General features: G+C 42.7%; 1 protein-coding gene across 2 annotated transcripts in view; it reads right to left on the reverse strand.

The window, feature by feature from the left end:
- DDX17 (DEAD-box helicase 17) overlaps positions 1 to 9,622 on the reverse strand; it is a 19,815-nt gene extending 10,193 nt beyond the window's left edge. Inside the window, exons 1-8 of one of the 2 annotated variants that reach the window (XM_023631373.2) lie at positions 8,506 to 9,622; positions 4,175 to 4,325; positions 3,400 to 3,499; positions 2,632 to 2,765; positions 2,266 to 2,331; positions 882 to 1,023; positions 360 to 520; positions 100 to 272 (exon numbers count right to left, since the gene is read on the reverse strand). In XM_023631373.2, the coding sequence (XP_023487141.1) occupies positions 100 to 272; positions 360 to 520; positions 882 to 1,023; positions 2,266 to 2,331; positions 2,632 to 2,765; positions 3,400 to 3,499; positions 4,175 to 4,325; positions 8,506 to 8,555 (977 nt within the window). In that variant the 5' untranslated portion in view covers positions 8,556 to 9,622. The remainder of the gene's footprint in view (positions 1 to 99; positions 273 to 359; positions 521 to 881; positions 1,024 to 2,265; positions 2,332 to 2,631; positions 2,766 to 3,399; positions 3,500 to 4,174; positions 4,326 to 8,505) is intronic. The other variant, XM_023631372.2, reaches the window with a different exon arrangement.
- Positions 9,623 to 20,251: the final 10,629 nt, after the last annotated feature.

Consider the following 20,251-nt stretch of genomic DNA (forward strand, 5'->3'; position numbering starts at 1 on the left):
TGAGGCCTCAAAAAATCTTGGCTTCTCTTAACACTTTAATTTTGGAGGATTATTAGGAAAGGTTCATCAGCATTATCAAAACAGTGAAATCTCGCATACTTGTGATCTTTTTCACTTTCCATGCAGACATCCACAATCTGGAGGATGTTGTGGTTGGCACTCAACTCCAGATTGCCTACGTTGATCTGGGTATAATCACGCAGGAAATCCTCTGCAAGCTGTCTTACTTCTTTTGGCCAGGTTGCACTCCACATCAATGTCTGCCTATCAGGCTATCAGGAAAGGAAAGACTTTCTTTTAGGCTAAGGAACTGTGACAGGCAAAGGGCATAAAGATAGCGTATCATCAGCTCTACGCACCCTGATCTGGTCAACAATTTTACGGATCTGGGGTTCAAAGCCCATATCAAGCATTCGGTCAGCCTCATCCAGTACAAGGTAAGTACATCGGCGCAGATTAGTCTTTCCTGACTCCAGGAAATCTATCAGGCGTCCAGGAGTAGCTATACAGATCTCAACACCTGTAAAAGAAAACCAAAGATCTAGCCAACCAAGAACTCTTCATACGTTGTCCAAGCCTCAGGAAACTAAGCAGCACAGCTCTGGTGGCAGAGCACTAGCTAAACTTTAACACAGTACCTGGAAAAGCATGATTTATGGAGAATACATGTATAATCATCAAATCTCCAGAAAGTTTAACTCTCTAGCCATGTTGACTTTCCCAAAATAGCATTTTAACCATACCTGAGAATTTCTAAGCAGCTGAAAAAACTGAATTTTTTTCACAAGAACCTACTGTTTTCCTCTTCAATTTCATCCATAGAAATTCGTAAAATGAGATAAACTAGTAATTCTCATATGCTGAAGTTTAAAAAAAATTACCTCTCTCCAAGTCTCGAATCTGGGGACCTTTAGGAGCACCTCCATAAATGCAAGTACTCTTCAATCTAGAGCACTTGCCATAGTCATCAGCCACCTGCTGTACTTGCTGGGCAAGCTCTCTGGTAGGAGCCAGAACTAGACACTGAAACAAACACACACTTGAGACATTTATCCCAAATTTTAAAAAAAGTACAAAAGTGCTCTACTGTCTAATCTGGCACATACTTTCAAAGTATGTGACGGGGAGGTGGAAGAGTGGTTGGAAAGGTAGGGGTGTAGACAGTACACTGGAGTGTGGTGAAAAATTCTGAGAAAATAATATTTAGCATGTGGAATGATGGTTTACTTTTGACACATGATTCATTACAGTTCATGTGTGCTATATAAGTGGATTTACAGATTGTATCATCCAGTTTTAACTAAACGCTCTCACAAAATGAACAAGTGGCTCTAAAATATTCCTGCAACAAAACCATGGATTAACTATTAGTAAGAAACAGGTGAATAAGGAAAGAACAGAGCTGACACTTTCCTGACTTCTGGTTTAAGCTCTTAGCCAGCCACATTAGGCAAAAACAATGACTCATATACAATCTGAGAAGCAGTTGGTCAAAACAATACAAAATGGAGACACTCTGAAACAGGTATCACATACACTATTAAGAATGAATTTTGCTCTGTGTACTGATCCATTAGATATTAGCTAATGATAATAAAGCTAACTTTATTAGCCAGATAGACTGTATTACATAATGCAAATATATTATTTCTTTTTGTGATTATTTTAGACACAGAGTAATAATGTACATGTTTTTAAGTACACATAGGAAGTGCAAGCTCAATTTTTAAAAAACAGGTAAGAATGTACATTAAAAATGTTTGAAGACCACTACTCAAATCTTACAGGAAACAGCCTAAGTGAAAATAATCCAACCACGTAATTGGGACAGCTCTATATAAACATTTATGTAAGTATTACTCAACCACAAACAATACACACCCTGAACCTGACTTAGATCCACAGGGGAAGGACCTCAACTTCCTATCTCTTTTGTGTTCCTCACAGCATCACCAAGCAATTAAAAACTACACTTGGATTCACTGCACAGTAAATGCCCAAATATGAAGGTACAGTATGCAGTGATTAAGCGTGTTTCAAATTCAAGCTCAGCCATTTAATAGCTGTATGACCTTGGGCAAGTCATTTAACTGTACCACGTCTAAGATTTATCAGTAAGATGGGGGATTAATAGCACTTCCAGATATGAAAGGAGGGCCTGAGAATGAAATCTGAAAACGTGCATAAAGCACAGTGCCTGAAACACAGTAAATCATTAAATTGTAGCTGTTCTTAGAATTATAAAACAAACTAAAATACACTTACAATTGGGCCATCTCCCCTTTCCAAGTATGGCTGGTGGTTAATATGAACGATAGCAGGCAGCAAATACTGGAGGGAAAAAAGAATGACAGTCTTTATACCAAAACTAAGCTATTATTTTAATAGTTCTAAACTATCACAGGAATTTATAATGCCTAAAGAAAGTGAAAACAACTCACAACTCTTACACAAATGTGCAATGTAAATTGGAACACAAAATGCTTCCACATATTTCATATAGCTAAAAAAGCTGACGTTACCTACACTATCTGAATTAGAATTTTATGAAGAATTGAGAACATACGGGATAATTAGAATAGCAACATAAGTTAACACAATGTTAAAAATCTTCCCTTGTTGGTAACGTACCGCCAATGTCTTCCCAGAGCCAGTCTGAGCAATGCCCACCATATCTCGACCACTAAGAGCCAAGGGAAACCCCTGGCACTGAATCGGAGTTGGTTCTGTAAAGTGCTGATCCATCAACACATCCATTACGTACTCTGTAAGGGAACAGGTGTTACTGCTTTTAAGTAAAACTAAGGAAACAGCCAAATTCTTTTTTTTTAAAGAATTTCAAAAAACTAAGCTTATCGAAGGCAAGATTTATCCATCTTTACATTTCTTCACGAGAAGTGTTGTTTTTTTCTTTAGTTACTCTCTCTGACCCGCTGACTACTCCCTCTCTCAGAGGGCTGCTGCCAAAACCATCTACCGTTCCCCTCAAAAACTTGAAAAACTACCCCCCTAAAGTATCTAACAGAAAGTGGGCATATGGTACTTATTGTTTGCCAAATTCAAACTATATGCAGCTAAAAGACAATTTCATTGTGCTCTTTTGTAAAAGGAAAGGCAAAACCCCCAGGAGAACATGAAAACTCTCTAAAAAAGTTCTAATCAGAAAGGTGAGCATAAAAAAAAAGTATACAACAACATAACATTTATTTCTAGCCTTGAGTAGGTTTTAAGAAAAAACAATTACATAAAATAAATTATTACCTTTGTGAAAGGTTTCTCTACTTGTCTTTTCAACAAAATCCTAAGCCTGGGTCAAAACCTTTATTTAAATAGCCTATTACCCATGTTTACCACTCAATCAAAATTAAGAGTCACGATCCTGGACGGAAGAACACTTACGTGGGAAGTTAGCATGATGGAAAGCAAACACAGGTTTGGGACACACGTCTCCCCCTCTCACTGTGATCTCCTTCTTCCGACGCAGTTCGTCCACCTCATACTGCAGAGGAAACCAGGTACGACAAGTTAGCAAGCAAGTTATTCCAAACACACAAAGCTTTACGGTCCAATTCAGCGGAACTACTACCATAGCCAGTCCATGATTACAATGGAAAATACGTGTGAGGATCCTCCCAGCTTTGTGAGTCAATGAAGTAGGTGATAAGCGTTCCATTTTCCACATAAGAAAACAGAGACCCAGAAATAGTAAGTAATTTGCCTGAGGTCAGAACTAGGAAGAGGGAGAAAATGTAGAACTTAGGACCAGGCGCTCTTTCCGTTAGACTTTCTTCTGAACAAGCAATCATTTCAAGGGTAGAGTCCAAAACCATCATAACGAGGTTAAAAACAACAAAAGGAGTAAATAACGGCAACATTTTAAATCCATTTAACTTACTTCATAGATGTAATACACAGTTAAAATCATATATGACAAACTGGTTGGAAGCCTAACAAATGAGGACGAAGCAATACATTAGGTACAAATTTAAAGTGGTTCCTCTTATGAGCACCAGGAGTCTTAATAAGAATCTAAGGAAAGCACCACCACACCAGAGTAAAATATACCAGCAACAGCAGTATCTGAGTAAACTCTGGCTAATAGGTCTACCTGGTTCACTCTGTGTATGAAGAAAAGTTAAACAAATACCCACCCCCGCCCGCCGCAAGAACTTACTGGAGTGAGCCTTGCCACTTCTGGATGTTCCACATAAAAGTTCTTCTCAAATTTGGGGAGCTCACTCAAATCCCACTTCTTTTTACGTAAACGCTCCCCAGGATTACCAAATTTCTTCGGGGGAAGGCCGCCACCACCTCTTGCCCCAAACCTAGAAACATCAAATGTAAAGTTTATAGTATTTGTAAAGCAAAATACCTTATATGCCATAAAAAATATGCAAAAACATAGGACTCTTAGGATACTACCAGCTCTCTGCAAAAAGAATATTACTCTTATTTGAAGGCAGGTGAAATTCATGAAACTTCCTTTACTATCCAACAATATTGCTACAGGTCACAATGATGAAAAATTAAAAGCTTTCATATTTAGAGACATATCATGGGGATTACAACCATGATGGTCACAATGATGAAAAATTAAAAGCTTTCATATTTAGAGACATATCATGGGGATTACAACCAGATTATGGAATCAGAAAAGGTATGAAATTTGATTCTGTCACTTACAGTGTGATTTGAGGAAATCATTTAACTTCTCTGTATCTCAGTTTCTTGTGTAAAGGACGACTACTACTACCACCTACATCAGAGGTTGCTGTGAACATCAAATGAGTACGTGTAAAGGGCTTAAACCAGTATCCGGCACAGTAAGCACTCAGTACAAGTTAGCATAATTGTACTCACTCAACAAATAGTTACTGGGTACCAACTACGTACCAGGTACTGTTTAAGTGCTCCTGGAGACACTAAACTGAATAAAGCAGAAGCCTCTACTCTTGTGTAATATTCAGACATGGAGTTAAGGGAAGACATTAATGTAAGCTTGAATTAAATGCAAGGTCGTGGACAGGGAGAAAAACACTTCAACCAAGTCACCCTATACCTGGAACAACTTCTTGGACCCCTTACCCTTTTTACTGAGACAAGCACTCCTTTTGCCCACTAATCTGCTAAGGAAAACTACTAGCACCCCTAAAAGACCGGCGGGCTAGTCTTCAACTCCAGCTGACACTGATGAAGAGGAGCCAGAGTGAAGGTTTACAACCCGTCCTTCCCCTTCATGTTCTCTCTCTGTTCCTAGGCAGATAGTGCTATTAATTTAATTATAAATTTACCCAAAAAAACCAGTGTCTTATTTAAAGTTTTAAAAACTCGAACAGATTTAAAATGAATTTTTGCTTTATCTTTCACAACAGACAAGTTCAACTGGAATACAAATATGGCCACTAGCTGGACCTGAAATGTTCTACTTTTTCTAGAAGAATCCTAACACTATGATAGTCTTCTTTTCCGTATTGCAACCTACTAAAGTGTAGGGCTTTGTCTGGTGTACAAATAGTATACAGCACATTTTCAAACCTTTTCCTTAGCCTTGAAAACACTATACCGAATTTAATTTTCCTCTTCCACTCTAACCCACTCATAACATCACGTGGCAGATGGCTCTACTTGATAATCGACAGGCAGTACCTGTACTAACTACTTTAAAGGGCCTCAATTTCCTGGCATTCCAAGTATTCCTAAACTTTTTGGATTAAAGACCCAGCTAGGCATTTCTTTAAATACAAACAAAGACTCGTGGCAGGAAATTTTCTTGGGACCAGTGAGTACTAACATTCAATAGGCAGAACTTGGATTCTATTTCTATACTGCTGAATTGGTAAGACAAATGAGGACTCAAAACAGGAAAAGCATATTGCATAGGAATACATTTATCAGAGATAAGATAAAAAGGACCAGACCAATTTCTAGAGATTGGCAGCCTAGTCTATATACATTTACATGGTTCCTAGAAGGTGCCATTTCAATGCTCTTGCTGCTGCACTCCAAACATCCCAGACCTTAAACAAATTAAACTTTTAAAATTAAACTTTTGAAAGTAAGGTTCCTTTTAAGGCTTATTCATTACCTTTACTTAAAAGAAAAAAAGATGTTCTTCCTTTCTCTCTCTTGTCTTGGCTAACTGTCCAAGACATACTACCCTACTTTATAAAGATTTAATTTGAAACATGGGGCTCTTTATAAACATGCTGTCTTCTATCTTCATAATTAATGCTGACTTCAATATTTGAGAGGCTTTCACTCTTGTATGGTTTTTGAGCACATCTGTGCCATCCCTTAAAGATGCACATACCTTAAGCCCTGGCACACTATGCTGTTCACGAAATGTTTTCATCAACAATTAATACAGTTTAATTTGACTGCAATAAATGCAGCTTTGAAATAAGCCACGAGGATGTAACGTACAGCATGGTGACTACAGTCAATAATATTGTATATTCGAAAGAGCTGAGAGTAAATCTTAAAGTTCTCTTCACAAGAAAAAATTTTTTTTATAACTTTGTATGGTAACTAGACTTACTGTGGCGATCCATTCTCAATGTCTACCAACACTCAATCACCACATTATACACCTGAAACTAACGTGCTACATGTCAATTATATTTCAATAAAGTAAAATGCAACTTGGAAGATTTATGCATGCAAAATAGCATGCCAAATCATACTAGTTAAAATGTACAATGCACACCATTTTTGGACTGTAAATGTACATATAGTAATCTCACCCATTCCCTTTGCAAAATAATAATCCACTTCACTTGAAAACATTCAGTTAAGAAGGAAACAACAGCAATGCAAAGCATAAAGGAAGTTTCATGATAAAGACAGGTAGAGCACAGACTTTACGAGTGCCCTTTTGTTTCAAATGAATAATTTTTAAAGTTTTGTTTTTTAATGTCACCTGATACTCAGAGAATCAAGATGGGACAAACTAAGTATGGATCAGTAATTCACTTTTTCCTCTGTTCAAATTTATTTTTATTACTAAAGCATATATATGGTGAAAAGAAATATTAAACCAAACACCTACGGTTAAACAAAGAGAACATTACCATCACCTTAGTAACCTCCATGTGCCTGCTTCAAGTTTACAACCCCCACAACTATCTCGAATTTTAACCATTCCCTTGCTTTTCATAGTCTCACCATATTTGTAGGTATTCTTATACATGTTATCCTTCTGCCACAATTTGCTTTTTTGCTTAATACTATGTTTGTGAGTCATCCAAGGTGATGCAAGGTTTTCCTTTTTCACTGCTGTACTGTATTCTCCACTAGGTAATGTTCTTTTTCCTAAGCTGTTGTATCAAAATTCACTTCCAAATTTAGATATACTGTGAAACACTAAGCAAACATTCCACTTCTCACCCTCCAAATTTAACACTAACATCAAAAATTTTCCTTCCTCACAAGGTATAAATCAAATAATCCTTTTTATTTTGTAAAATAAGTGATAAGTGAGGTGCTTGTGACTACAAGGCCTGGTACTTGCGTATTCCAACCACAAAAGGCCAAAATGTTTTGAAAAAATACTAAAGACCATCTACTACAGAAAGACAATTATACACAGTATCCCAGTTCCCTAGAACAATGCAAAATAAAGGCAATTATTATCCCCATCTTCAGATGAGAAAACAGGCTCGCAAAGGTTCAGGATCCTGCCCATGGTCAGAGAGATATATACGTTAATCAGCGACGTCACATTATTTTTTTATCCAGAGATACAACTTTTATTACAAAAAAGTAACAGCATAAATCGACATGGATCTCTTAAGCAACTTTTTCGTCTAACCGACATTAAGATTTGAATCTTAGCATCCGGGAGAACTTCAGTTTTAATCCTGTTAACGTCCAACCCAGCTACCAGTTCTACTAAATCAAAAACTTTCCGGTTAGGCTGCGAAGCTAATGCTCCAGTCCAACTAGAGGAAAAAAAAAAGACTGGAGTAATAAAAAAACAAAACAAAAAAACCCTCCCTCCCCACACACGACCATTTGATGGCAAATAATTTCGTTTCTTTGTGCTTCCTCCGGTTTAGTTAGAAGGCGACTAAAAGTGATAGGAACATTTTTAACACTACAAGTCGGCCTTTGAGCCTCCAGCTCCGGGAACAGTTACCGCGGGCGACGGCTCACACTGGGGAGGCCATTTCGCGAGCAGATTTCCCCGGGCCGACCTCGGAGCCCTCCTCCTCCTCCCCCCCGGAGCCGCAGCGACAGCCCCCGCTTCCAGGCCGAGCGCGGAGGCCTGGGGATCAGGTGACGCCCGCCCCGGCCGGGCCGCCGCGGCCAGCCCCCTCCGCGCCACGACGGCCGTCCGCAAGGAGCGGCTGGGGCGCCGCCAGGCCGCCGCCCCGCCAGGTCATCAGCGAGCCGGGCCAGGCCCACCCGAGGCCGCCGGCACGGCGCGGAGTCGGGAGCGGCGCCGGCTCCGCAGGAAGCAGCCCCCCCGCGCCCCACGCGGTCTCTCCTCTCCTCCCCCCTTACCCTCCACGGTCACGATCCCGGTCCCGGTCCCCAAAGCCGCCTCCGCGCATGGTCCCAAATGGATAGAGATCTGGGAGCGGCGCACGGATGGCCGGGCTCGGGAGGGCCTGCGGCTCCGGTCTGGTGACGACCGATGGCGGCGGCGCCTCCGCTGTTGGGGCGGCGGCAGGCGCGGCGCTCTCTCGCTCCGACGCGCTGTCTCCCGTCGCAGACGCCACCGTCGCCGCCTCTCTCGTCGGAGACGGGAGCAAAACACAGAGAATCGGGGTTATAAAAACAGTGGGTAGGTTTGGCTACGCTCAAACCCGGCAGTGCCGCGGTTTAGGCGTCTCCTTCCTTCCCAGCGGCTGCACAAAATGGCGGCCGGCGCTGAGCCTGCTCCAGCTTAACGCTACGTACGTCGGAGGCGATACGTAAACAGCGTCTCGAATAGCCCAAGAGCTTCGCGGAGTACTAGGGGTATTCTTGGAAGCATTTTACGTCAGTTGCGGAGATGGCCGCACTTTGCAGTAGGTAGAAGGAAAACAAAGTACGGATCTGGCGTAGAGTTCTCGCGCCACCTGAACTAGAACGTAGGGTGGGGGGAGAGCCTCCGACGCGACGTAACATTCTTTGCGTCGTTAGCCGGCCCACTATTGCGAAGATGCGCAGTGTGCGTAACGCATTCTGTTTGGAGAATAGAGGATTTTGCCGGGTTCCGACCGCGGGACGGAACCGGGGGATGCTTGTGCAAGTTTCTTTGCAGAAACAATAACTGCCCTCCATATTGCTGTCGTCAGGTTTCAGGGCCTTCAGGTGCCGAAAGCCCAAGAGGGTCTCTGGGGTCCCTGGCTGGCGCTCCTTCGTGGCCCTGCCGGCTCTTCGGCCCCGCCGCCCTGGGCCTGCCGAGACTGGCCGCGCGCCCGGCGCCATTTCCTTTCGGTCGCCTCTCGGCGCGCTGTCGCCGGCAGCCATGATGGATGCGCCGTGTCCGTTCTTTCGGGAGTTGGCCGGGCGACGACCTCCCGGCCGGGTTAAAGCGCTCTCCGCTCCGCTCGGCTCCCACGGACGTGCATTTTCTGAACAGAACGTTGAGCCGGCCCCAGCCAAGCACAGTCGGCTAACAAAGAGCCGGGATGTGGGCGGAGCCCCTCTTACGGTGGCCGCCGCGGGCCTTCGGCCGCCATTAGCCCGTGGAGGCCCTCGGCTCGCCCGAGACGGAAAGGTGTCAGGGCGGTGGCCTTGAGACCCGCAAAAGGTGGCGGCCTAGGGCCATGCTTTAACCCCTCGAGGCCGCGACCTCGCGCTTCCTTGGGAGCCGCCTCCCTCTCCCGCGCGGCCTTCCCCGCAGCTGCGCTGGGAGGCTCGCGAGCTGCTCGTCCGACATCTCTGTTTCTACAGACGGATCGGAGGGGACATCGGCGGGCCCTCGTGGGGGCTGCATGTGGTGTCTCCTACGCTGTTCTGTTTCCCAAATTTTTACGAAAGCAGCATAAGGAGCAGAGCTTCATGACAGGCCGGTCAGATGTCTCTTGGGCCATAGACTCAGATGGGCAATCAGATTCATGGGACACGTGTTGACCGCCTGATGGACTGAGCAGTGTGCTAGGAACTGGGGCACAGCAGTGAACAAACGAGTTCCTGTACTCACGGAGTTTACACTCTGGCGGGGGAGATAGACGATAATTATTGTTTGTCAGGCAGTTGCCAACTAAGATGAAAAGAAAGAAAAATAAAGCAGAGGAAAGGGATAGAGAGTGTATGTATGCCTGGTAGGGGGGAGTATGCCGGTGATGGAGTGTTACATAGGGTGTCCCGGGAAAGCCTTCCTGGTCAAGTGACATTTAAGCAGAGCCTTAAAGCGAAGGAGCTAGCCTTGCTGACACAAGGAAAGAGCAAGTGCAAAGAACCCCCGGCAGAATGTGGGTGGAGTAGAGGTAGGAGGAAAGGTCAGAGAAGGCCAGAAATAAGAAGGGCTTGTAGGCCACTGTAAGGACTTTATCTTTTCCTTTCAGTAAATTGGAAATCTCTAGAAGGTTTTAAGCAGAGTGACAAAATTAAGAGTAGTGAGCTAGGGCAGAAGCAGGCATATTAATTAGGAGGCTAGTGCAGTGATCCAGGTAAGAGATGATGGAGCTTGGTGCAGGTTAATAGCAACCAGTAAGGGAGAAAAAGTCTGATTGAAAATTGAGCTAATGATTTGCTGATGGGTGGGATAGGAAAGAAGGAAGAATCAAGGATGAATCTGGTAGGAGTTGGCCAACAGTTAAGCTCCTACTGTGATTTAGACTGTGTAGGCACTGAGGGAGTTATTGCAACTGGTTTGTCTACTTATCATATGTGCCAAGTAATTAAATCTGAGCCTCTCTATATAGCAATACATTATTTATAGAGTAAGGTATGTCCACTGAAACCCTCCCTACATTTTCCCAGGGGGAAATAATATATTTTGCTACTAGATCAGGTCCCTGTCTTAGCAATTCATAGCTCCTTTGTATTCATAAAGCTTTACACAGTAAGTAATTATATAGTTCTGTCATTATTTGATTAATCCTGCCCTCCAGAAAAAGTGAACTTTTAGTCTTCCTCTGGCAGACAAATTTCTGATTATAAAGTGAATCCATAGTATGCATTTCTCATTCGTGATCTAATCTCTATGTCTTCCTACCAGAAATGGTTGAAGCTTATTACATTTTTTCTAGACACAGAGAAAGTTGTTCATTAAGTTGGGAGGTCGGAGAACCTAGGAATTTCATTAGTAACAGTCAAGACTGTTGATAAAAATGAAAATATGCTTTGCTAAGTTCATCCTTTTTTTTGAAAACTTAACCATACCATGCGCTCCAGTAATCATACTCCTTAGTATTTACCAAAAAATTTGACAACTTATGTCCACACAAAAACCTGCACAAAGATGTTTATAGCAGTTTTATTCATAATTGCCAAAACCTGGAAGCAACCAAGAAGTCGTTCAGTGGGTGAATGGATAAACTGTGGTACATCCAAAACCTAAAATATGTTCTCAGAATTTTCTTAGTGGGGGAATATTTGAAGAGCGCTAATCTAAAGAGGTGAACACAGACCAGGTAGGGCCTGACGGACTTGAGAGCCAGGCTCCATCTAAAGTAGGTGTCTCACTGTCCAGCCAGTTGTTGCCAGGCAGAAATTTAGGCCCAGAGGTGTTAGTTGTTGACTCTGATTGAACATGTGTGTTAGTGACTTCTGTATTAGAGAGACATAGAAGAATGGAATACCACCCTCACTAAGCATTTTTCAATTTTGCTATTCTGTGTAAGTTTCTTGCTTAAAAACTTTCTATGGCTCCCCATGACCTAAAGACCCAACTTTAGCTCCATAGTCTGACATTTAAGGCCTTCCAAATTCTGGCCCCAACCTCTCACCACCCTCCTGCTTCAGCAAATCTCTCTTCTTGACTTTATTTTTTTTTTTGCCAATTTCTGTGATTTTTGTTAATCCCCCTCAGTGCGTGCAAATGGGAAACTCAGGGTCTACTTGTGCCTCCTCCCCACCTTGGAACCTTAGGGAAGTGATTTCCTGTACTCTGGCACTTAGAGGCATTAATCACTTGATTAACCAAATGAAAATGATATTTTTTCTGATCTCTTTTGAGATAATGAGGGCAGCTGTTCAGTTCCTCCCCTCAACACACAGCTCACAAGCAAGCTGAGGAAGAAGAGTTCAGACTATACAGTCAGCTCACTAGGGGTGAAATAGAATTAGAGAGCGAAAGACTCACAGTCCTAGAGATTAACAGTGTTAATGCATCTTAAAGACTCTAAATGAGAAGGGGGGGTTATAATTAACAAGGTGTGACAAATACTACAATCACACACACAAATGCTTGGCACTTATTTTTTGGAATGTGTAGGATAATAAATCCACCCTACCCTTTGCCTCAGCAAATGGACCCTTCTAATTAGGGCAGGACAAGAAAAACATTTTTGGTGACAGAAAAAAATCATTATAATTCTTTAGCAGCTTTCTAAGTCAACGGATCATAGTAGCTGAAGGCTCTTAGGTTTGTTGAATATAAACGCATTTAAAGTCAGTGTTAAATGATGGGTATGGGAGTGCAAAATCTGAGAAGCCAGGTAAGTCAAAAAGCTTTGCATTGGGGATATGGGGGAGGAGGTAATGTGGGGGAGGAGGCAATAAGGTAAGGATTTTACCTTCAGTAAAATCAGCAATGCTCACTAGTGCTTAGCAGAGGGTGTTTGTTTAATGGAGGTGCCATTAGGATGCCGTGGAGTACTCAGTTCCACTTCCAGATGCATGCCAGTTGAGGACAGAAACTGTCAGTGGGGACCTAGCCACATATGAGGTAACTGGTTCTCAGTCCAAAGAGAAAATTCAGAGATATTCCAGTAGATTATAAGGCACAGGGATGTAATTTTTTTTTTTTAGATTCCTGGTTCCCCAAATTCTCCATTACTCCGCACCCCCGCACTCTCACCCCCCGCCCCCCCACCCCCCCACTCATGCCCACTGTCGCAAAGTTTGCAGCCAATCCCAGGGTTTTCAGCAGTTGAAGTCCAGATGCAGCTGACATTACTGGCTCCTCATTGCTTGCTAGCAGTAGAAAAACAACTATCACAGGCTTGGACTGGCCAAAGGCTGTGGCCAAGGCCATTTCAGTGGTAATATTTCAGTTCTAGAGAAGCCATAAAACTGTCCCAAGCAAAGTACTGGGTCACTGTGGCCAAGGACCATCTGCCATGTCACCTGCTGGGCCCCAGTCTCTGAGCTCTCCTTCTGGGGGTTGAGGAGTGTTCAAGAGTTAAAGAGCAGACCTGCCAGGGCTGTGTGCCTATGACTGCTGGTGGTTGGGAGGCCCTGCCAGTCTGCTGAACTGCAGCAGGGCTTGTCTTTGCTGGGGAATACAGACAAGTCTTTCCTTCCTGAAGAACAGGTGATTGGGTTTACTTTTGACAAACATAAAGAGGAAAAAGCCCTTATAGGTTGGAGGGGAGGGAGTAGGTATATGCTAAAATTGAGACCAAACTCCTTACTAGCTGAGCAAGAGTGGTGGGTTCATGTGTGTGTGTGAGGAAGATCTGCCCTGAGCTAGCATTCCTTGCCAATCCTCCTCTTTTTTTGCTTGAGGAAGATTAGCCCTGAGCTAACACCTGTGCCAATCTTTCTCTACTTTGTATGTGGGGTACCTCCACAGCATGGCTGATGAGTGGAGTATGTTCACACCCGGGATCCAAATACGCAAACCTGGGCTGTGGAAGTGGAGCACGTGGAACCTTAACCACTTAGCCACGGGGCCACCCCAGGTTCATGTTTTTAAATAGATTCCTCTGTGTTCCCTGGACAGATATGGGGGTGTTTATTATATACGGAGCTGAGTGGAGAGTCAGAGAGGAAAGTTGGCAACGTCCTGCTAAGAAATAGAATTGAAAGGAGGAGAACTGACCATAAAGTATATAATTATGTTAAAGTGAACTGTACTTTAGAAATATATAGACTTAATAATGAAAACCAAGCTGGCACCGAAAATCAGAACATAAGGACAAAGACAGTGAAAACATTGATAGGACAGTGAAAACACTGATAGGTCAGTTAAACACCAACTGGTGTCTCTAAGATATTATAATAATGGGAAGGAAAGTTCTGGTATTTACATCATTTTGATCACAGAGGCAAAGAATAGTTTGCACATACTTGGAGGAAAAACAACTAACATTAGGGTTATCTCCGAGGAAGGACTGTGCCAAAGGGCCAAGCCTAAAGACACACACAGGAGCACGCACATGCACACACACACACACCCCTGATCTGGGGGTGGTTCAGATTGGTACTGGGTAGAAGGAAGGTGGAGTGAAAACGAGAGGCTTTTGCTTTTGTATACATATGTAATTCTAGACATGTATGTCTGAGAATTTATGGGGGTACTGCAGGCCTGTTGTTTCCCTCAATGTGGCTCCTGCTTAGAGTAAATAAGTCAGTGTAAGCAGACTCACGGGGCTTTACCTCCTCTACCTACTGGAATCACTAAACAGACCAGTTCTTTGATTGGGAAATGAAGGAGCTGACTCGCTTGGCAGTACTCGGGAACTGAATTGGGATTGTGGTGTTCAAGACAGGCTTTTTCTCTCTGCCAAGGAGGAGTGAAACTACTTGGTGAAGGAGGTGGAGAAGAGGTTGGCAAAGCAGCCATCCAAGAGCTATTCAAGGTAGAGGGTATCTTGTTAAGACAATGTGAATGGCCAGGGTGCCTGGCAGGCCTGTGTACCTGCCCCAAACCTGGTCAGGTTAACCCCAGACAAGGCAGTTCCCTCAGTGGCTACACTCATAGCTGTCTGTGCTTTTGCTTTGTAGCACTTAAGCACGTTTGTGGTTATTTGGGTGATTTTCTCTGCAACTCCATGTCTCAAGGACTGTCTGTCTTGCTTAATCATTACAAGATCCATTGTACGTGGCACCTAACTGGTGTTTCAATATTGGTCGAATGAAGGCAATATGCTTTACTACTTATGCATGGGATATGCATGGGAGTGTTTGACAACAAATTCAGAAAGATGAATAATTCTGTAAGGGAGGAAAGAGATTCAATCCCTAGAGGATATTGAGGGGTCTTCAATTATATTGGTCATGTTTCATTTCACACGTATTATTTTTTCTAGCTTTTTGTCTTAAATACTTCCTAATACATTTAAAATATACATATGAATCAATGAATGAGAATCAATATAACGGGCTGTCAGAGTCCATTAATAATTCGAGGTTTATATCCAAGCAGCCTTATTCTGATTCCATGTTCATCAGGCAACTTTAGCTACATGTGAACTTGCTCACTGAGGCAATGGGTTTTCCAGGTCAATCTTTACATCTGGTCTGCCTGACATTATATTCTATTCTCCAATTTCACTGGCATCCTGGTATACTCTCCTTGGTGGCATGTATGCTTAGTCAGACTGAAGCATCTCTCTAGAAATTAGTCAATACTGGGCCACTAAACATATTGAAGATGAAAGCTAAAGGCCTGACCCTGAGGCATGGAACATTTGCCACCATATGAGACCTCCTGGGAAAAATCCAACTAGCCTTCCCAGGTTGAAACCCTTCTCTGTGCCTGCCTTCAGACTTACACAGTCTTAAAAATGTTATTTAAATATTTAAATCTTGTGTTGCTATTTAACTTTCCAAGAGTTTGTGACTCATGTCCCTGACCATATTATAAGCTCTTGAAGATAAACTCTCCCTACTCCCAAAGGGCCCAACATATTACTCTGTAGAAGAATGTTACACTGATGACCTGCAAGGAACCAAGCCTCCTGGTATTCAAGCCCCGTGTAGTTCCCTCCCACAGTGACTTGCTTTGGCCAATGGGATGTTAGCAAGCATGAGGCAAGTAGAGGCCTGGTAAGCACTTGCCCTCTTGGAACCCAGCTGCCATGTAAAAAAGCTCAGGCTAGAGTACTGAATGATGACAGAGAGAAGTCCCACCCTTTCAACCATCCCTGCCACCACCCCAGATATATAGTCAAGGCCACCTTAGACCCTCCAGCCAACACATGAGCTGAATGCAGCTGCATGACTAAGCTGTTTCCTTGTTCCTAAAAGAACGCCTCGTCTTTTTCTAGCTGAAGGCAGAACTGCTGTAGCCATCTTTTGACCATGAAGGGAGCTTTTGGAGAATAAAACCAGCACACTGAGCATGGAAAACTGGAGAAAAAGAAAGAACCTGGGCCCTTATGACATTATAGAGTCACTGAAATAACTAACTATGGAGCTGGTTGACTTCTGGATTTTTGATTCTATGAGATGGCATATTTCCTCATTGTTTGAGTTGGGTCTTCTGTTACGTGCAGCTGCATTCTAGCTGATACACTCCTTAACCAGCTCTTCTGGTACAAGTACAAAACACCTGAAATGCCCTGCATAGTATACAAGAGACATTCAATCAGCTTGTCATTGCTGAGAAGGAAAAGATTTTGTGGTGGAGACTGCCAGTTGCTTACCCAACAACTACTGTCCTTTTCCTGCTCAATTATAGAACTCTGAATTTCAGCTAAGCATACTGCTGTCTAGAACAAAAGACGGTATTTCTCTACCTTCTTTGTATATAGATATGGCCATGTGACTGAGTTCAGGCCAGATGTAAGCAGAAGTGTTGTGTGGGAGGGCTGCTTCACAGGAGCTGACTCAGCTGTAAGCAACATTTTTTTTTCGCCCTTCTGCTTTTCATCTTGCTTTCCCCAACTTGGTTTGTCTAACTAGAGTTCCAGGCGCCGTTTTTGGCCATGAGCTGACCTTGAGGATGGAACTCAAGAGCTAGGATTGTCAAGCAGAAAGACAGAAGCTTGGGGTCCTGATGGCAAAGTAGAGTTGCCATACCAGCCCTGGACTGCGTGGTTTCAGATTTCTTGTCTATGAGAAAAAAATAAACCTCAATTTTGTTTAAGACACTATTATTTTGGGTTTTTCTCTTATATTCAGCCAAGCAAAATCCCAACTAATATAATCTCTTTAACAATTTTCTTTTTAAAATATTGAAGACTGGTATAGCAGAGTATATGAAGAGTATGAATAATGAGGAATCTTCCATCAGAGTGTTAAGCAAGCCCTGTCTGGCTTCCTTTTTTCCAGTTCCCTGAAGCAGCATTTGGGAGTCTCTTTGCTGATGCGTTGGTTGAAGTTCTAGATTGCAAGTAATAGAATCCAACTCTGGCTAACTAAAAGTGAAGGGAAATTTATCAGAAGGACATTAGGAGTCATTGAACTGGCAGGAGGCTGGAACTCCCCTGGGATGGACAGGAGTCTGGGCAACTCTGCAGTCTAGGAGTCAGAAATGTGTACTCTAGCAGCAGGAACAGCCTGCTCAGGTCACTGCCACTGCTGCCGGCCCTGCTGCCCCTGCTGTCATTGCATGTATGAGTGGCCTCTAACCCATGCTGTCAACCTTGTGACTGTCACTCAGTAGCCAATGTCTCAGGATAAACTACATGAGTTGAGGAGAGGGAACTTTTAAAAAGAAAACCGGGGTGTTATTATGATGGAGAAATGGAAACTGTGCAACCAAAAAATTCTAAACATTCTCCATATCCAATAAGCCACAGTCAGGTGAAGGAGAGTTGACTAGCTGCAGCTTGGTGCCTAAGGTCCCAGTCCCTCCTGTTGCCATGAAGATATCCCTTCTCTGAGTCTAGTCTATTGTATTCCCTATTTTTTGGCTTGGCCACCTTATTCTGATCTGGCTTTCTGTCCTGGTTTTTTCCTTGTTCTTTAAGGAATGATTGAATAGGAAAGCTAGAAAGGGATGGTACAGATCATCTATTTCAACCTCTTCATTTACTAAATAGATACTAGGTTTCCCCAGATTTTGAATTCTATGTTTCTGACTGTAGCTGGTATTGAATTCATACTGTGTCTTGTGAATCCTAGTGTTTGACTCTTACTGTACCTGATTCTTACTAACTGTTATGGGTTTAATTTTGTCCCCTCTAAAATTCATATGTTGAAGTCCTAACCCCCAATACTTCAGAATGTGACCTTATTTGGATATAGGGTTGTTATAGATGTAATTTGTTAAGTTGAGGTCATACTGGAGTATGGGGGGGGGGTTCTAATCCAATATGACTGGTACCCCTATGAAAAAGGGAAATTTGGACACAAAGACACACATTCAGGGAGAACGCCATGTAAAGATGAAGGCAGAGATCAGGGTGATTCTTCTACAAGCCAAGGAATGCTGCAGATTACCAGGAAACCACCAGAAACTGGCGGAGAGACATGGAACAGATTCTTTCTTATAGCCCTCAGAATGAACCAAACTTGATCTTGGACTTCTAGCCTCCAGAACTGTGAGAGAGTAAATTTCTCCTGTTTAAGCCATCCAGTCTGTGATACTTTGCTATGGCAGCCCTGGCAATCCAATACACTAACCTTCCCAGGTAAAACCCCTAATCTCCATTTGATGCTTCTTCCTTCCTGTTCATGATACAAACATAATCTCCTCCTTAGGTTAGAGAACTTTATCAGTAATCACTTGTGACTCTGCCTTTTCTTCCTCTCTATATATTCAATCTCACACCAAATCTTAACCACCTTTTTGAAATGTCTATCCACTTAGTTTCTATCACCCCAGTCCCATTATTTATCATCTCACAATTGAATTATTGTAACTGTTTCCTAAATTGTCTCCGTGATGTCAGTGTTATTTTCTTTATCCATTTTCCGTGTCTCTACCGGCTTAATCCTTCAGCTTGCCCATGCCAACAACCTCCAATCAGAGCTACCTGACATTTTTCCTTTTTTCTACTATAAAGCTTTCCCATTCCTCTGTCTGCCTTTCAGTCTCTACCAAAAGCTACAGCTCTTGCTGTAGCAAACTCTGAATAAACAGCCTCTGTTCTCATTTGGTGGTCTTCATTTATTTCCACAGAATGAATAATCTATGAAAGAAAAAGACATGTTTTTTCCAGTGCATTTTCTAACTTGGTGGGAGGTAAGCCTAGAGCTGCAAGCGGCATCTTGGCTGCTGTGTGGGGAAAGCCTGTCTGAGAACAAAAGCAGCATGGAAATAAGCAGAGCAGGAGATGGAGGCAGCGAGAACAATCCTGATGATGCTGTTTGAGATCGTGGCTCCAGCTGTGGCTAAAGTCAGCTCTACTTCTGAACTTTTCAGGTTAATAAGCCAATAAATTCCTGTCTTGCATTTGTTAGTTTGAGTTTCTGTGGCTTACATCCAAAAGAGTCCTGATTAATAAAATCTTTTTTTTGCGCCCCTCTCTCTCCCTTAAAACAAGGGGCCAGAGCTATTTCTACAGTCAGGTGGTGATGTTTTGGTCACTGGTGACAAATCGAACCCTAGCCTAGAAAAGTTCACTTTTTCTAGATTGCCACTGTACAATCTGCTGTGCCATCCCAAAATTGGCCCCAAGGTTACAGCTTTTTAGTTCACATTTGCATGCTCAGCTACTGTTCTCCAAAGCAGGACATATCCAAGTGGCTGAAGTGAGGGGTTTCTAGCCTTAGCCACATGCCATATTGAAACGAGCCTTTCCCACAAAACTGTAGACCCTTGTGTTGAGCCCTGGTTTCCAACCCTATTGCCCACCTCTTGGTAAATTCTCCTTGGTGAGGGGCTACTTAGCTTAACCCAGAAAAATTTTATGAATTTTAAATCTTGGGAGTTTTATTTCCTTCCCTACCAAAAGGCTCTGGGCTCTTATACAAATTACTCCATTCCCTCTACAGGGCTGGGCATACTGGAGAATCTCTAGGAGATGCCCAGTATTTATCAGGTAACAAAACCTTCCCTTCCCCAGGACAAAAATATGCATTCATATTTGAATACACAAAGCCTTTTAAGTGACTTTGTAGAATCTAGAAAACCTGCTCCTCGATGACTTTGCCTCTGCTTATTCAGAGAGACAGCTTCTGTGGTCTAAAAAAGTAAAAGGAAAAATAGCTTCTGTCTCCCAATACCCCACACTGTGAACAATTTCTGCTTGTCAGGTTGGTCTCTTTGTTTCGAAATCTCAGCTTCTATACCTTTGCATATGCTGTCCCTCAGCTTAACCTTTCCTCTCCCATTTTTGGAATCCTATAATCCAAGACCACACTGCTGACAAATTAATTATATAATCATTTGCTCTCTCATTCTTTCATAAATATTAGTCTTTTAACTACTGTATACATTCTTTCAGGGCAGGAACCATGCTTTCCTTGCATATTCTTTAGCATTTAGTATTCGATGTATAATTGGTGAATGAATGACTTAATGGATAATCAAATA

The sequence above is a fragment of the Equus caballus genome, chromosome 28 (genome assembly GCF_041296265.1).
Source record: "Equus caballus isolate H_3958 breed thoroughbred chromosome 28, TB-T2T, whole genome shotgun sequence".
NCBI classification, from domain to species: domain Eukaryota; kingdom Metazoa; phylum Chordata; class Mammalia; order Perissodactyla; family Equidae; genus Equus; species Equus caballus.